The following is a 17,713-nucleotide window of genomic DNA, read 5'->3' on the forward strand; positions in this document are numbered from 1 at the left end:
GCCATCCCTTAAAGCGCTGGGGTTTTGGTTTTTTAACCAGACATCTGTGTCCCATAGCTATCACAGTAGCAATATATTTACATGAATCTTCCACTTGGATTTTAGGTGACTGTCTTTCCTCTCTGCTCTGGTTGATTCTTGTCTCAGAGGTTCCACACGGCATCTTCCAGTGAAAATCCTCTTTCAAAAGACCCACTGAAGCTCAAAATAGAAAAATCAGTTTCGCAAAATACATATGACATCATACATCATGTATTGGTAAAGTCACCTCACACCTTTTCCAGTTCTCACTTTACCCTAACATCTACCATTTTCAATGATACTTGGCTCTAGTTTTTATTTGATCTTCCTAGAGGATTAGTCTCACCAACACCATATAAGTAATTTGAATTAGATGAAAAGTCCTGCATCTGTTGAATGACTCTTCAGAGTAAAGTTATTTTTGTGCTTAAATGTTTACAGGGTTAGGGCCCCATTCAAAGAAGTTGCCTTCTTGTTCTCATTGGTACCACAAATGTCCCTGGTACTACAGGGATGGCAATTCATACAGTGAAGCAGCAGTTCCTGCAGCATTATTCTAGTTACCAAGATTATACTGACAGACAGGCAAAGTGCTGAAGGATTGTGTCCCATTTAGGAAGCACAGTGTAAAAATTGAGATCTCGTTGGGATCACTCAGGGAGATAAAAACACTTTGTGCTTTTGAAATGTGCAGTTCCCTGTGGATGCACTACAGTCACAACATGCAAGCTCCTTGCTGCCAGCTGCTCAGTTCAATGTGTGCACTCACCAGGTTTGTGTGTTTGAAGGGTCAGCCCCTCTCTTTTCTTTCCTTCCTCAGGATGCTGCAGGGGAGAAGGAGGCAGGGGACATGGCAAATGCCAAAGGGCCTGTAGAGGGCTAGCATTCCTCTATCTTGGCTTAGATATGCTTAGGGCAAACAGTGGTTATTTGTTTCCATAAAGCTCAGGCACCACAATAATTTTCAACAAAGAAAGCAGCCACCCCCCTCCAAATCTCTCATTTAATAGCAATGACTCTGCATGAAAACAGAGCCCAAGTGGTATTGCAGTAAGCTGTAGCTGCACATCATCTGACTGAATTCTAGAAAAGTTACTTGTTAAAATCAAAATAGGGGCATATTCTCTACAGCTGCATTTTGGAAGCTCATATAGGAACACAGAAAGCATTAAAGTGAGCTACCTGTGATTTTACTGTGTTCTGAATTGTTTACTGTGTAACAATTTCACGTAAATAGTTTTTAACTTACTCTGACAATTTCATTTTCTTTGTTGACTACTTAAACTGCTTTTGAGGCAAACACTTCTTGCAGGTCATCCAACCCTTACCAATTTTTTTTCTCTTTATAGTCAAACCCAACAAAACCAGGATCACCACAAAACAAGTTACCAAACTGGCTTTTTTAGCAGTAGGTATGTTTGGTTTTCTCTAAGTATCAGTCACTAGCATAGAAACCTTAAATGCAGCCTAGTATCAGCAAGGTCAGTAGTTGAACTCACTGCCTGAGTTCCCCAAATCACTCAGCAATACCAATGACCTGACACGCAGTACGATGGAGGAGGGGGGGATATTAAGGAGGGCTGCCAATATTCTGGTTTAAGAGCTCATATGAATAGCAAGTGCAGGTTTTATTTGCATGGTGCTGACTTGCTGCCACTTGAATCACACGAGTCTTATTTGACTTTTCATGGATTTTATTTGATCTCTAGGAAAACTTTGGCTTCTCCCATTCCCTGTATCTTTCTGTGAGCAACATGGGTGTAATTTCAAAGGAAGTTACACTCTTTCCCCAGTACAGTAAAACAGCTGGAATTGCATTGCATGCAAAATAAAATTACTGCTTCATTAACTTAGTCACTTGTAGACAAGCTCCCACACAGACTTGAAGGGAAAGAGGAAAAGGTAGCCTGTAGAGGTGCATATACATATATGCATGCATATATGTATACACAGCTGTGTTTTTCTATGTACCTGATTATCTACCTTTTCATCTACGTACCTCTCATTGCTGATCTATCTATCTATCTATCTATCTATCTCCCCAAGAGGCTTTATATTATGTGCATGGATAACACATTAATAAACCATGTGTTTATTTTTCTCAAAGGACTACCTCACAAACTTCTCTTTAACTAGTTAATAGTTTTGATTAAAAGGTATAGTTCCGGTTGGGGGGTTCATTTTTGTAAAAAAATTCCAGCGTTTGGTGTGAGAAGGCAATGGCTAGTGCCACGGGGAGCATCCCACAGAGCGCAGGATGCGGATGCTGATGGGTGGGAAGGGTGGCTCTGGCAGGCACTTGTTGGATCCCACAAGCGGTGATGTGGCCAGCCAGGGCGGTTGGGTACGTGCTACCCGGCTAGGGGACTCCACGGTGTGAACTCAGCACTGATGCTGCCAGACACTTCAACCCGGGGGTACAGCCGCTGCCAGCAGGGACGTGGCTGTGTCTCACATGGCAGTACCTCATATGGCTGGCCTTTGGGATCTTTCCTGTTGAGGGGATTTTAAGAAACCCCAAAAAAGCACGATGAAGCGCCAGAAGACGCTGAATTTTACTGCTGAGGCCCTCCTGCCGCCGAGCAGGGAGGAGGGAGAGCTCCCGGTGCTCGTCCGAAGCGGAGCATCCCGCTGGGATGCGCCGGGGGAGCCCGGGGCCGGGCCGGGGGGCGGGGCTGTGCCGGGGTGGGCGGGGGCTCGGCCCCGGGCCCCTCCCCGGGCACGAGAGGGGCGGTGCCGCTCGCCGGGGTCCCGCATCCCGCCGGGCGCTGCGGGGCGTGCGGAGCGGCTCGGCTCGGCTCGGCTCGGCTCGGCTCGGCTCGGCTCGGCTCGGCTCGGCTCGGCTCGGCTCGGCTCGGCGGACGCGGCGCGGCTGCCGTCGGGCAGAGGGCTCGCTTGGCGCCCCGCAGCCCCGGCGGCCGCGGGATGGAGCTCGGCGCGGCGCGGCTGCTGGCGGTCCTGCTGTGCCTGGCTCCCGGTAAGCCCTCGGGGAGCCCCGCGTGCCCCTGGTCCGGGGTGTCGGGGAGCCGCGGGGTCCGGCAGCCCCGCGGGACCCCGAGGAGCGGGGGCGCGGGGATGCCCGGGTGCCGCGAAGGGCGCGGGTGCCGCTTTTCTATGGGTTTGTCGGGGCTGCTTGAGCGGATGAGACAGTGCGAGCCGCCGGGTGGGACGGGACGCGGGCTTGCTGACCCCTCCTGTCCTGTCCTCTTGGCCTCTCCTGTCCGGCCGGCTGGTGCTGGCCCGTCGAAGAGGGCTCCCTGCCTTGGCATAGTGTCCTGCTCGCTTGGCTCCAGCATCAGCTGTCGTTTCCGAGACCAAAATGTCCCTGGAGCCAAACGCGGGAAACCTGTCATCAGCGAAGGACCTGCTCGGAATGCGAGTGATTAAAGCACGGGGAAATGCTGGCGAAATAGGGAATGTCCCGGTCTGGCCACGCTTTCTTGTTGCCCGTGGAAGCCGGCTGAGCTGTCACGGTCGGAGCTGCGGCTCGGCCCGGTGAGGCGGGATTCCTGAAGGTGATGGCAGCAGCTAGGGCGGACTGAAAATCTCTCCCTGTGGTACCCCCCAATGTTGCACAAGCTGGGCTTGTGCCTCAGAGCAAGCACTGCCACCCAGATCACAGCCCTCACAAGCGTCAGTGGCTGCGGGTGCGTGCAATACAAGCCGTTGTGCCAAGAGTTCAGTAGTAATAGAGTTTTGCCTAACTGCTTAGGAGGAGAGAGATAACCTTAGAAAATCAAGGGATAAAATAAATTCATGGGATCTCAAATTTGTGATGAACTGTTAAATAGTTTCTTCACATAATTCATTGACCAGTAGTCTCAAAGAAGTATATTCTATTTATTATAAGAAAAGTTGGTAATCCCCAAGGAGTGAGATCATCAAATGAAGGTTCACTTCGTTTCAATGTCCCACATCCTCTTGTTAGACCTTGAAGTTGGCAACACAAGAAAACAGGAACTCCACCCTGGCTGGCTGAATTGTAATGCTCTGCAGCTAGCTCCTGACCATCTGCCTTTGCTTCCTGTTATGACAGAGTTTTTGAACTTTTTGGGATGCGTGAAAAATCATTATTTACCCTTCGCTGCTAAGTAGGTGATGTGAAAGTGTCCATTTAAAACATGCTGCATATCCCTGTATATAATACTTTTCTGATAGAGTAGCATTTACTTTGTTTAGTGGGTTGATTTGAGGGGTTTCATACATGTTTTCGCAGGTTTATTTATTTCTCTGGATCAGCCAACCCTTAGCATCCAAAAAGATGTCCTCACAATAACGGCAAACAACACACTAAATATTACTTGCAGGTAAGATCAAATCTGTTAGCATGATTTTGATGATTGGTAATTTATGTAGTGAGATGTGATCTTCCTCCTGTCATTACTCCTGTTTTCTCCCCACTCCCTTTGTGCCTTCTGCCTCACTTTCCCCTGACGAGTTTTAGAAATTATGTGGGAGGGTTGCAGCAAGAGAGAACTGGGGAGTGTAGGGTGGCTGGGAGGAGGAAGAATCAGCTGGGTCCTTGTGGATCCTGCTGGTGAGCCATAATCTCAACACTCTCTTTTGGGTGCTTTGTCACTTAGATTCAACAGAATGTAAACCTCAAGTAGCTTCCTTGTAGCTGTTAACAATAGGGTGTGTATGTGAATTTGTCTACATGGTTTGACGCTCTTTCTGTGTGACGGGGTGAAGCCCACCCCTCTCCATAGCCACAGAGGGGCTGGGGTTCACCACAGGGCATCAGTGCTGGCACATATCACAAGTGTGTGCTCCTCTAACATTTGCTTTCCCAGCGGTCAGAGACCACTGGAGTGGTCGTGGCCAGGCAAGCAGAGCAGTGCTGAGAAGCGTATCTCGGTGACAGACTGCAGTGATGGCCCCTACTGCAAGACACTTACTCTGAGCAAAGTCATCGGCAATGACACAGGGGACTACAAGTGCCTTTACAGGGACAACCAGGCAGCTACAACCATTTATGTTTATGTTCAAGGTAAGTGCTTACACTCTCAGGTGTCTCTTTCCCTAGCATCAAGAGAAAAAAAGGGTATCAAGTGTCTCAAAACAGTTTTGATGCTAAAATTTATTAATCCTAGAATTTTTGATCCTATGAAAATTTTTTCTTGTTTTCATGTTGAGTAATTAAATTCAGGTATGCTAGTTGCCATCAACACAAAAGCTTTCGTACCTATAATTCTGAACTTATCGGCCATATGCAGTACGTGGTCTGCTGATCTCCACCCAGAATGTAGCATACATATCTCTGCTGAGCTCTGAGCCTGTCCTCATGAATGCAGAGCTATTACTGACCTCAGCAGGAGTTTCATACGAGAGAGGATTACAGAGACTGTATATTTGTTAAAAATTACAGATCCAATCCCATGTATAATTTGTACTGATACCATTAAAAAAACTCAGAGAAACCACCCAAACCATAAACTTCCCTACATTTGCTGACCGTGGTGGTAAAATCTATGTAGGCTGTTAGAGCTCAGTTTTCAGACTCGGGCTGTCAGTTGTGCTGGCAGCAGCACAGCTGAGTGTCGCAGACACTGCAGAGCCTCCAGTTACACGCTCAGCTTCAGTAAGTGCATTCATTGTGGCATCTGCCTTTTTGCACTGCTGGCTTCACCCTCGTTCCCATGTGCATCCTGTTTCCTTTTTATCGTTAACTTATAGTTACCACTTGGAGAAATGAGATGTAATCATGTACATGAGTTAGCTTGTTTTATAATGTCATGGACCTATTTTTTTTGGTTTTTGGTCTGACTTTGAAAAGGATGCTGCCATCAAGGGAGCCAGTGTAACATGTCACAACTTTTAACTGATATTTCCTGTAATACTTATGCAAGGAAAGTCACACTAGGGTAAATCAGTTTTTTGTTGGCAAAAGGACTGCTGTAGCGGGAAGCCATTCTCCAAAGTGCACTCTGCTGCTGATAACTGTTTTGAGAATAATGATACTCTAAATCTGGGGGGTGGGGTATCTATAAAAACATGTACCTCCCCTATTTAGTCTCATTTTCTCAGTGCTTTATGACATAGAAAATAATAAAACTGATTTGTGAAATAATAGGGAAAGAAGAAAACTGGAAAAGTTTTCTCCATAATCATGTGACAAATAATACCCATTTATCTATTGGATATTATTCTAGATTACAGATCACCATTTGTGACTTCAGTTAGTGATCAGCTTGGCGTTGTATACATCACTAAGAATAAAACTGTGGTAGTTCCGTGCCTTGGAACCGTATCAAATCTCAATGTATCTCTACATGCGGTAAGGAAAAAGCCTGTTATTTTTTCAAGAGTTAGTTGAAATCACTGTGGCATAACTATGTTGCTTGAAGTATAAATATATTTCTTAAAAACTTCTTTCCATCCTTGTGAGTTTTATAGTCTGTGATTACAAGGTGAGTGCTGTACCTGTACTCGTCTGTGGCACTGCACTCTCAAAGCGTGTACTAATTCCCTGAGCTAGGATGTTAAAATGGGGGCCCTGCAGTTGTGGACAATGCTGGAGGTGACAATTCAGGGTTGTTTGATTTTTGACTATGTATTTTATCAATATTTCAAACAGAAATATCCAGAAAAGATATTTGTTCCTGATGGTAAATCCATTTCGTGGAATAATAAAAAAGGCTTCACTATACCCAGTCACTTAATCAACTATGCGGGCATGGTCTTCTGTGAAGCTAAAATAGATGATGAAAGCTACCAGTCTGTGATATACATAGTTGCAGTTGTAGGTAAGCCAAAGTTTTTTATTTCTCTATAACCAATGTTCTTTTGCTTTCTACAGCATACTGAACCAATTACATTTGGTTGGACACTAGGTTATTCAATACTGACAATGCAGCTAATGCAAAATGGATGTTGAGATTTATATCAGTTTTCTTTTAAATGCAATGTATTGTGTTCTTTCTGATTGGTCGTTGGGATAAGTGCTTCTATTTTTAGTGTTTTACATAGATGCCAGGGATTTTAATTTTTTTTTCTGACAATGCAGACCTTTTTCCTAAAATCACTTATCCACAATGCAAGTCATAGTTGAAGGAAGTGAGAGGCAAGCATCCATCAGCAGCAGATGAAAAGAAATTGCTCTGAAGGGGTACCAAAGGAAGGGTGGATCTGAAGGCTGCACAACAAGCTGGGTTATCTTGTCTCTCTAAAGACCTGTATCTTGACTCTCACAGGGTTTTATGCTTTCCTGGTATATTTTGTCAGTTGTTCATCCAACCCCAGAAATAATGTGATAATTCTGTGGAGGCTTAAGTCTGAGCTGAAACTCAGCAGCTATTTCTCCTTCAGCTGAGGACACAGTGACCATTTAAAGTATCCAAATGGCACCAAGGCAGTCTCTCCTGGCTTGTCAGGAAGGCATAGCAGCCCTCCCCTCTTTACTCTGTGCAGAAGGCTTTTACTTCTCCACCAAATTCACAAGTCCTCCCTCTGATTTGGAGGAATTTCAGAATATCTGTAGAATTTCTGCATTCAGAATACTCTGTTTTGAGTTTTTTTACTGCACAAAGTAAACTTTGGATAATTTTGCTAATGCTCCACTGTTATTCTCTGTAAAGTTCTTGCTTACTGCTGGGAATGGATATATATCTCCTTTAGTTTTAGGTCTCATAAGGATAAGAAGAAGGTGTCTAAGGCAGAGGAACTGTGTGAGTCACTGTCTCTTGCTTGCTCCCCCCACTGGAGGGGCTCTGATCAAGTGCACACATTCTGCCGTGTCACTGTCTGACACAGGGCTCAGCTGAGAAGTGCTCAGGGCAGGCACATCACTTCTCTCCAGGCTCCTTTGTACACCCATTATTGTGCTGCACTGGGGTATCAAGGAGCTTTTTTGTAGCTGGGGTTTCGGTAGAGTTTTGGTGCATTCACCTGGGAAATTTGGTGCTGAGTGCCATAAAGAAAACTCTTCTTACCCCCGTGTTTTATGCGTGCCTTTTTCTTCCTCTAGGGTACCGAATTTATGACCTGACAATGAACCCGCACGATGAAGTAGAGCTGGCAGTAGGAGAAAAACTTGTTCTCAATTGCACTGTAAGGACAGAGCTGAATGTGGGAATCGATTTTAAATGGGACTACCCTTCCATCAAGGTAAAGTTGTACTAACTTACAGGTGCCTTCATCACAATGCAATTTGATCTAGGTATAATGTCACTTCCCCCTTCAAAACATTGAGAAAGAAGATGATAATATACAACGAAATTTCTGGCATATACAAGTGTGCAAAAGGTGACAGAAGGAATAACAATGACATTTCCAAACATCTCTGTCTTTTGTCTATTACAGGAAAAACGTGCCACTATTAGGGATGTAAAAACCACTGCAGGAGAAATAAAGAAGTTTGTAAGCACCCTTACCATTGACAGTGTGTCCTTAAGTGACAAGGGTCGATATACTTGTGCAGCATCCAGTGGTCGTATGAACATGAAAAACAGCAGTTACTTTGTTATCCATGGTATGACATCGTCCGCTTCAGTTTTGTTGGTTGTTTCAGATTTGGGATTAATTACTGGGATGCAGAAGGCATCTCGATGATGAATCAAATGACAGAAATGAACCAAACTGCAGCTACAGTATTTCTCTTGCAACTAGTATGGGATTATTTTTTTATCACAACCTTAGTTAATAATAAGACTTTAAAGGATGCTGTATGTTACTGTAAGCTGTAGAATCCCACCAGAAAGTGGGCAGTAGAATAAACTGATGTGAGCCTCCATCCTCTTCTGCACTGACTTCCTTAAGGTCCTGTAAAACTCAGTTTGGGTAGGTGGCTTTGTATAAGGGCTGCCTGTTCTCACTCTTGGTGAACTAAGGCTAGATTTTGGTGGCTCTGTGACACAAGAGTCTGGGTCAGCATGAATGAAGCTAAGAAAATAAAACTTTCAGCTTTTGCGTTATGAATAGATGAATCAAATGGAGTTTTGGTCATACGGAAATGATGCAAGGGAAACAGCTTTGGCTAAGTGAATAGATAAGTATGAGGCCACATCCTACACCCTTTTCTCAACCCCCTCTTGGGCACAGCCCCAGCTCCACTAACTTACTTATAGAAAAAAATTACCAGTATGAGAATGGCTCATTTTTAATCACCAAGTCAGACAAAGAGATTTATATTTTGAAGGAGACTGGTTTACCTGAGGTCTGATTTCAGGAGCCAGAATATTAATGGAACTTTTAAGAAGAATCACTATGCCCACAATAAGTTTGAAAGTTATTTGTTTCAAGATATACTGAATTTTCTGCTGGGTTCTTTCTGTTCTGCTCTTCAGGAGCCAAAATGAGATCATGTGTTATTCTGAATATACCAGATACTAAGTCTAAACCATTCTAAATCTTAGTCAAAAGTCTAATTCAGTCAAAAGGCTAATCACTGTCTTATGTCTGAATGCAAGTTTATAACTTATAACAAGTAATGTAAATAATTTCAAAGTACTCTGTGACCGCAGTGGTTCAAATACATACTTGAGAATAGTCTGAGAGTATCTAACTTTATCACACTGTAGTTTTGAATAGTCTAATTTCCTGGAATGAGTATACTGAGAGAGTTTTATGATATGTATATATGTGTATGTGTATACAGGTGTGACAGTTGGCACACTTTCCTGAGAGCTGAGTCTTGTCTCTGCTCTCCAGAGCTCCTCGGTGAGGGAACTGGTCTGTTCCTCTGTGTGAAGGAAAGGACTAGGTTTTCATGATGGCATCTCTCCAGAGTCCAGTTGGGAGCCAGCTGTGCTTTACCAGTGACCCATAGCCCTATCACTAACTTCTATTTGTCATCTTCTTAGGTGCTAACCCAAATGGAAAGCACTTTTGTTTTGGTCCACAAGGAAGGACCATTTAGTTTAATTCCTTTTTTTTTTCCCCAGAAAGTCCTTTTATTCATCTGGAGAGAATGGACAATGTCGTTGAGACAAGGCTAGGTGACACAGTCAAAATTCCTGTCAAGTTTAAAGGATATCCTCCACCAGAGGCTAAATGGTAAGAACTGGGATATAATGTGTTTGAAAAAGTGAGATTTTCTTAGTTAAAGAAAATAATTAAATATTCAAAGTGCTCTGTATTTTCTTCAGGTATAAAAATGGAAAAGCCATCAATGCGAATCATACAGTTAAACTTGGCTATGCATTAGTGATCACTGAAGCAACTGAAAAGGACGCAGGGAATTACACAGTTGTCCTTACAAATCCCATTAACAAGATACAGAAAAGACATACATTTACCCTGCTGGTGAATGGTAAGTGGGGTATCAGAGGTGCCTTTCTTTCATGTGTGGATGTGGTATATTACCATCCTTAGGCTTAATTCATCCCATAGCTATGAAGATTTAAGTACTGAGGAAGAACAGCCCTTGAATCTCAGCCCTGGGAGGGCAGAGGTGACCTGTCTCTCCTGTCTCTAGGATGTGTCAGTCAAGAGGCTGCAGACTCTGGGTGTTGGTGTTGTGATGATACTATGTGTGGGGTGGGTTTTTTGTTTTGGTTTGGGTTTTTTTCTGTATATTATTCTTTGCCTCTGTGTCCTGCTCTTTTCCTGCCCTTCTTGCTGGCTGTGCTGCTGGAGTCCTCCTCCACCCCGCTCCATCCTGGTCCTGTCCCGCCTCACCCATCCTTCCTGCCCCACACAGGCTATCCCTCCTCTTCTGCCCTGCCCTCTACAACCCTCCTCCTCCTCCTCCCCTACCTCCTCCTTTCTGCTCCCCAGGAAACAGCCTGTGCTTTGAAGACAGCAGGTCTTGAAAAGGTCAGCGAAGCTACGTGCAGTGGGATCAGGCCTGGGGAATAATGTGCACTTAATGGCTGGGAATGGTGGTGAGAGTCCAGGAACTGCATTTGAAACCATGGAGGATTGAAGGGGGATTTTGTAGGAGACCCTAAGTATCCCGATCCTCAAAGTGTTGGGCAGGTTCACTGCTTCCCCACATGTCCTTGGAGACGCTCTGTGTTGCACTCGGGGGCATGGTGTGAATTGGTCACCCTGGGTCTAATGGCATGCACGCTGGGGAGCCTTCAGCAGGAGGTGTGACCTGCTGCTCTCTCCTGCAGTGCCCCCCCAGATCGGTGAGAATGCGCTGATGGCCCCCGTGGACTCCTACAAGTACGGATCGGCACAAGTGCTCACCTGCACCGTCTACGCTGTCCCACCACCCACCACCGTGCTCTGGCACTGGCAGCTGGAGGAGGAGTGCACTTTCAGCCCCCAGTGAGTGCCACGTCCTTGCTATCTTCTCAGCTTATGTAGATCTTAAGGGATGTTTGTGTTGGGTTGGGGTTTGTTTGGTGCCTCCCTCATCCAGGCTCATTACTGAGTGCAAACCCAATGGCCAGTGAAGAAAAGATTGTTGTACTTAATTTGCAGATTGCTGCAGGCAGGCTCTGCCAAGGTCGTTGTTGGCAGAGGCGAGGGCCACCCGCAGAGAGGATCCAGCAGTGCTGGCATGTTGCTGTCGGGCTCTCTTGAAGGGCATCTCGACTTGCACGGGGTTTCAAATGCAGCTGTTCACATGCCCTTCCCTCAGATCCCCCTGTGGGCTGCAGGCCCAAAACTCCATCCCAAACAGAGGAAATTTGCTGTTTATGCTAATTACGCGTCCTTGTGGTGTTTTTTTTCTTGTGCTCAAGTGCTGAGTGTGATGGTGCTCTTTATCTGTGTGAAAGTGTATCTCAGAGGAAGTGCACTGATTGATGTTGGGGAATGATAGAGAGAGTGCCTGACTGAGATTCACGCAGCTTCCCTTATCTGGGCCTGCCATAAGCCCAGATTTCCTTTAAAAAAAAAAAGGCCAGGGACAAAAAAAAAAGCATTCTTCTTTCCTGTTGTTGTTTTTAAAATGATTCCACTAGTTTCTTCCTTTGGTGCCTGGTTGCTTCCTACACAATAGCTACTGTCCTCAAGAAATTCTTGTAGGGAGTTCAGTAATTTCTATGTCTCTCTGTCTTCCTTTGAACTAAATCAACTTGGATCATCCATTTATGAATGGAGGTTTGTTCCCAGAATAGCTGCTTTCCTCCAACCATCCCGACTGAGCTGACACAGGCAGATTAATTAGGAAATTCACCTTTAGGCTTGGGGGTCCTTTACTTTGAAGAGCATGAAGGTGTCAGGAGGTTATAGGGTGAAATTTAATAGAAATACTTCCAGAAGCATATGCTTCCCTCACAGATGCAAGCTGTGGCCAGTGATGCATCTGACTTATAGATACCTGCATATTTTAAGGAGAACCCAAAATCACTCTCTTGAAGGGCAAATATTCCTCTTATCTAATGCATATGTGTCTGCTTACATTTCAGGAAGGTTCGCTCAGGAGCCAATCCATATGCGTGCAAGAAATGGAAAGTGATCTCAGAGAGAAAGGGTGGGAATCAGGTTGAAATTAAGTACCGGGTCGTTACTATTGCTGGGAAAACAAAGGTGAGCAGAGTTTCTTTTCACTTGGCTGGGGATGATTAACCCTGTTCAGGCAGTCCACATATCTGGAAATACATCACTAGAGATGAGACTCTTTTCACCTATTGTTAAGCTCAGGGATCTACTCTTAGCTAGCCAGGCAAGCTCCTGCTGAAGCCAAGGGGCAGATACACACTTTCAGGTCCTTTGAACACTGATCTGAAGAGGGTCTTCATGGAGGAATATAACTGACTTAGATTTCAGTAACTACCTTTTAGTGGTCTGAAGTTAGATGAGTTAATCTTGCCAATTAACTGTAATTAGAAGCTGAAGAGACTGAAAAGCAGAAAAAATTGTGTGTACAATATTTTTTAACACGTATACCAAAGTCCACCTTCTGCTTCTTCCCGTTTCCTTTTACCTGGTTGTTACACAGTTAAGGACAAAAATGTAAACTTCAGAAGGGGACTGTGCTTCTACCATGCCATGGACTTGTGCTTTGGAGGGATTTTCGGTTGTGCAGATATCTGCAGAGCCCTTTGCTGAGCTGTTGAGGTGGTTGGGTGTTACTTCAGCACTGATGTGGTATGAAATTGCTTGATTGTTCTTTCGTAGACTGTGAGCACCCTCGTGATTCAAGCAGCAAATGTATCTGCTTTGTACAGATGTATGGCTACGAACAGGGCTGGGTCAAGTGAGAGAGTGATCTCCTTCCATGTGACCAGTAAGTGCACCCTGCCAAGGACAGCCATGTTAAATTAATGTTATTTTGTCTGTTTGCTAGTGAAAGGCACTTCAGTGCTGTTATCTGATTCCCGTCCTTTATGAAATCCTTTAATTCTTTTGGATTTTAGGTTTACCTAAGGTTTTCTTTAGGCAGCCTTTAAAGTTGCCACTAATTTCAGCCAAGTGATTAGTTCTGCTAGTATCAGTGGAGTGGCGGGCCAGTGAAGGTGATGCAAGATGGGCGCTGTTCTCCCAAGAGTGACTACTTTTAAGCTTTTACAGTCACTTAAAAGAGCTACAGAGAAAATATGGTAATGTCACAAAATGAATAAAGACATACTGTAAGAGCTAAGACTAACGTTTTCAAAACCTGTGGCAAAGAGCTTCTGTCTCCTTAACAATCGGTCCCCATATTCACACGCCAAAATTTTATTTTAATCCAAATTTTAAAATTAACTATAAGATAGTGCTGAGAACCGTCTTAGGTTGCTGTAAGTTTCTACAGGAAAAGCAACTGTATTCGTTACACAGTCTTTCATTTGATCCATTTGAAATATATTGCTTTTAATGAGATTGTACTCCTTAGATAATTGATTGGTTAAATGACTGATTGATTTGATTGCTCTTTTTCAGTGTTTCTTTTCCTTATTTCTAACCAGATAGGATGACAAAATCTGTGTTTCCAAAATTACTTTTTCAAGTTAATGTTAGCCACAAAATGCAGAATCAAATAGGAATTTCTTTTACTTTTTTAACTTGCAGGGGGTCTTGAAATTAATCTCCAGCCTCAGAATCAACTGACAGAGAAGGATAACATGTCCTTGCGATGCACAGCAGACAAATTCACCTTTGAGAAGCTATCATGGTACAAACTCAGTGCTCACGTTTCACAGACTCCCTTTGGAGGGCTGCCCATGCCTGTTTGCAAGAACCTCAATGCTCTCCAGAAGCTGAATGAGACAGTTTCAAATACCAATGGTGAAAACATCACCTTGGAGCTCATCCTTCGTAACATCTCCCTGCAAGATGGAGGGGACTATGTTTGCATTGCTCAGGACAAAAAGGCTAAGACACAGCACTGCCTGGTGAAGCACCTTACTGTTCAAGGTACTAATCTCTTACTCTGAAGCAAAATGAGTGGTTGTGTATGAAAATCATTGCAGTAGTGGCAGTTTTTGGTGTGTTCAGGCTTTGCATGTGTTTGGTTAACGGTGCACTCAGTGTGTTAAATAGATTTAAACCAGTTGTTGTAACACACACTTCTGGGGCTTGTCCAGGCAGCAGGGACTCTTTCATTAATGCCAGTGAGGAAACACTGACTGAGCCACTGTACTGTGCAAGGAGATGTGTTTGGCTCCTGCTGAGGTAATGTGTTTAGCTCAGTAACTTCTCAACTCTACTTTTCTGAACACATTTTTCTCTGTAGCTGTATATGCACATGTGTATTCATAGCATTGATGCTGTTGCTTTGTGTGGCTGTCTCTCGAGTCTGAAGCAGTGCCTATAATTTAAAACTGCCATAAGTGATACTGGTATTCAGGCACAAGCAATGCAAGCTGATAATCAGTCAGATTTCACAAAAATAGTGATGACTTTGCTTTGGGACCTAGATGTCTAGGTTGATTAGGCAGATTCAGGAAAATACTTATACATGTTCATGGCCCATCTTGAATGGATGTTTAATGGACTAAGAGTGCCAAGCCTCTCATAAGGACCCTGGACGTAGAAATGTGAGGGAAGCAATTTCTCAAGTATTCCCTCTTCCCTCAGCAGCCTGAGCAGTTACAAATTAAATCAGCTAAAGCAATTTATATCAATACTGTTGAAATTTTCTTGGCTATATTAATCCTTTCATGTCATGTGGAAGTTGAGCTATGATCTTAACATGAATGCTGTGGCTCTTGGTGTAATAAAAGGATCTGATACTTTGTTACTGGGACATGAATGGCTACTAATTGATCTTTTTATTAATAATCAGTAACTTTACTGTATTTTCAAATCAACAGAGCCCATAGCACCCACACTTGTTGGAAATCTGGAAAATCAAACAACAAACATTGGTGAAACTATAGAAGTGTCATGTGCAGTGAATGGCATTCCTCCTCCAAGCATCACGTGGTTTAAAAATAACGAGACCCTTGTGGAAGATTCAGGTGAGGATTGCTGCCTTGCTATTGTCATTAAAATGCTTTCTTTCATGGGACTGACTGCTGATTTTCACCATGAAAGTTTCATTTTGAATTCTTAACAAAAATTAGCATAAAAATAGCAAAATTAAGAACCATAATTTTTTTCCAGGTATTGTTTTGAAAGATGGGAACAAAACACTAACCATCCGTCGAGTGAGGAAAGAAGATGGAGGGCTATACACCTGCCTTGCATGCAATGTCCTCGGATGCAGTAAAGCAGTGGCTTTTTTTTCAGTGGAAGGTTGGTGTTAGCTTCTTTCCAGATTGTGCATAATACTGGCTATCCTGATGGGAGATCTGAAAATACGCTATGAAATTTGTGAAAAGTCCTGACCGTTCCTAACAAGCTCAAATTTGGTGCTGTCATAGCTGTCATAAACCAGCTGTTGAGGTTGATGCTTTCTTCTCCACTATGCTGTTTAGAGCTTTTCAACAAAAACTGCATCTATCTTACTTTTTTTGCAAAGAAAACTCTGCCAATCTATATTACATGCAAACCCATACAACAGAGCTACATAAACATGCAGCTATCCTGGGGCATCTCTGTTGTCTAGGTAACATAAATGACATACTATTTTTTTTAGCATAGGATGTTGTACCTTTCAAAATTATGTCATTGTTCTCACAGCATCTAAGAAAAACATAGTGAAGAGTTTTTGCAGTCTGTTGTGATTGCTGTCCCATTTCATTGAAGCAGGTAGTGATTTTGAGTTAGGGGACTCCAGCTTTGGTCCATCACACTCTGAAAGCAGCATTTGTGAGACCCATCTCTCACTTGTTCCAGTCCTGTTGTGGCACACCAAAATACAAGTTGCAATGACAAACAATAAATCCTAGCAAGAGGTTAGTCTGCAATGTGGGTAGCTGGGACCACGATGGACTTTCAAAAGTTGCAACAAGAAGCCTCAAACTAAAAGCTCCTTGCTCTTGGTATTAGTACATTTGCATACTTTAGTCACTGAACCCTTCACAAACCTCTGTCTTTACAGTCAAGGTGGTTGTCTGATCTGTTCCATTAAGGTAATTAAAGTTCATGTTATCCTCATAGGTCCCTTTAGGATATTTAGATGTTGGGCAAATGTTTACATGGGGTGGAAATTATCTGCAGATGATATCGATGTAGATCTCAGCTGATGTGGTAAATATGGCTGGGGCATGTCTGTAGAAATTTGAAATCTGTGTGAGACATACTGTTTCACTCCAAGAAGTTTTTAGTGCAGCTCATTGGGGTCATGCAATGGAGTGTGCTACTGTGTGGGAAAATCTCTGTGGTGCAAAGGATGAAATACAGGAGCATGATGTGGCAAACAGGAGCTGAAGAAGAGAGCTGCCTCTGTGCACTAAAAGATGTTCAAGTGGTATCTGCTGGCCACTATTTTACGGGAAAAGGAACGTTGTAAATAAGACCTTATTATCATGGGTTCTTGTAGATCCACATTTTTCATGGCCCAGATGAATGATGTCAAGAGACAAGAGAGAGATTGTTCCCTGGGTCATTCTCACAGCTCTTTATTTTCTATATGATGGGGGTGTTTTTCTATATGATGGGGGTATCTTTCTAAAGAAAGAGTAATTAGTTTTTGGTATTCTAAAACAATTATTTCTTTCCAAAATGTGAATTTTACTTTTTTTATATTTGTCAAAGGTTCAGACACTGTCCTCGGAACAAAGTTGATGCTGAGAAATTGGATGGTGTGTAAAGCAACATGGAACTGTAATATTCCAACATAACCCCCCAAGCTTTTTGTTTTGTTTGGATTTCGTTTCCTTGCTCTATGTTGCACTTTTAAAATGAACCTTCAGAACAAGGAGCTCTGTTCTTTACTTTAATGAATGAACAAAACAAATATGCTTCCAACTATCACTCAAATATTCATTTATTTCTTCCCAGGCGCTGAAGAGAAAACAAATCTGGAGCTCATTATCCTCGTTGGCACTGCAGTGATTGCCATGTTCTTCTGGTTGCTTCTCGTAATCATCCTCCGGACCGTTAAGCGGGTAATGAAAAAATTCTCATACTGTCCTATCAGCACTGGTCTTGCATGACAAATGAGAGCTGACTTGAGGCCTTTTGTGTTGCTTCTTTCCATTGTTCTTAAATCAACAGACACATTTTTTCTCTCCATGCCATGACATTCTTGCCTGGAACCAGGAGTGCAGAAATTTGTTTTTAATTGAACAGGCCCTTGCAAGAGAAAAATGTTTCATCTGGTTCTGTTTATTAAAAAAACAAAAAGAGAGAGCGAGAAAAGAAAAGTGCAAGTAATTAACAATGATCACACTCATGATGACATGGTGTAGGGAAATGGTAGCCTGGCATTTCTGGGAACTAATGAAATACTCTAAAGTGAGAAAATGGCATTTTGCCTGCACGTTGC

General features: G+C 43.4%; 1 protein-coding gene across 1 annotated transcript in view; it reads left to right on the plus strand.

Moving 5' to 3' along the window:
* The first annotated feature begins 2,882 nt into the window (after positions 1-2,882).
* The window catches only part of KDR (kinase insert domain receptor), a 30,650-nt gene continuing 15,819 nt past the window's right edge, over positions 2,883-17,713 (plus strand). The window contains exons 1-16 of the mRNA XM_042053383.1: positions 2,883-2,998; positions 4,238-4,328; positions 4,815-5,011; positions 6,174-6,298; positions 6,599-6,767; positions 7,988-8,127; positions 8,323-8,491; positions 9,903-10,014; positions 10,107-10,270; positions 11,079-11,235; positions 12,324-12,444; positions 13,036-13,144; positions 13,909-14,253; positions 15,153-15,299; positions 15,445-15,576; positions 17,227-17,333. Of these exons, the coding sequence (XP_041909317.1) occupies positions 2,947-2,998; positions 4,238-4,328; positions 4,815-5,011; positions 6,174-6,298; positions 6,599-6,767; positions 7,988-8,127; positions 8,323-8,491; positions 9,903-10,014; positions 10,107-10,270; positions 11,079-11,235; positions 12,324-12,444; positions 13,036-13,144; positions 13,909-14,253; positions 15,153-15,299; positions 15,445-15,576; positions 17,227-17,333 (2,337 nt within the window). The 5' untranslated portion in view covers positions 2,883-2,946. The remainder of the gene's footprint in view (positions 2,999-4,237; positions 4,329-4,814; positions 5,012-6,173; positions 6,299-6,598; positions 6,768-7,987; positions 8,128-8,322; positions 8,492-9,902; positions 10,015-10,106; positions 10,271-11,078; positions 11,236-12,323; positions 12,445-13,035; positions 13,145-13,908; positions 14,254-15,152; positions 15,300-15,444; positions 15,577-17,226; positions 17,334-17,713) is intronic.

This window comes from Corvus kubaryi, unplaced genomic scaffold, assembly GCF_017639235.1.
Source record: "Corvus kubaryi isolate FWS band 111438036 unplaced genomic scaffold, C.kubaryi_AGA036_p1.0 split1-131, whole genome shotgun sequence".
In the NCBI taxonomy this organism is placed as follows: domain Eukaryota; kingdom Metazoa; phylum Chordata; class Aves; order Passeriformes; family Corvidae; genus Corvus; species Corvus kubaryi.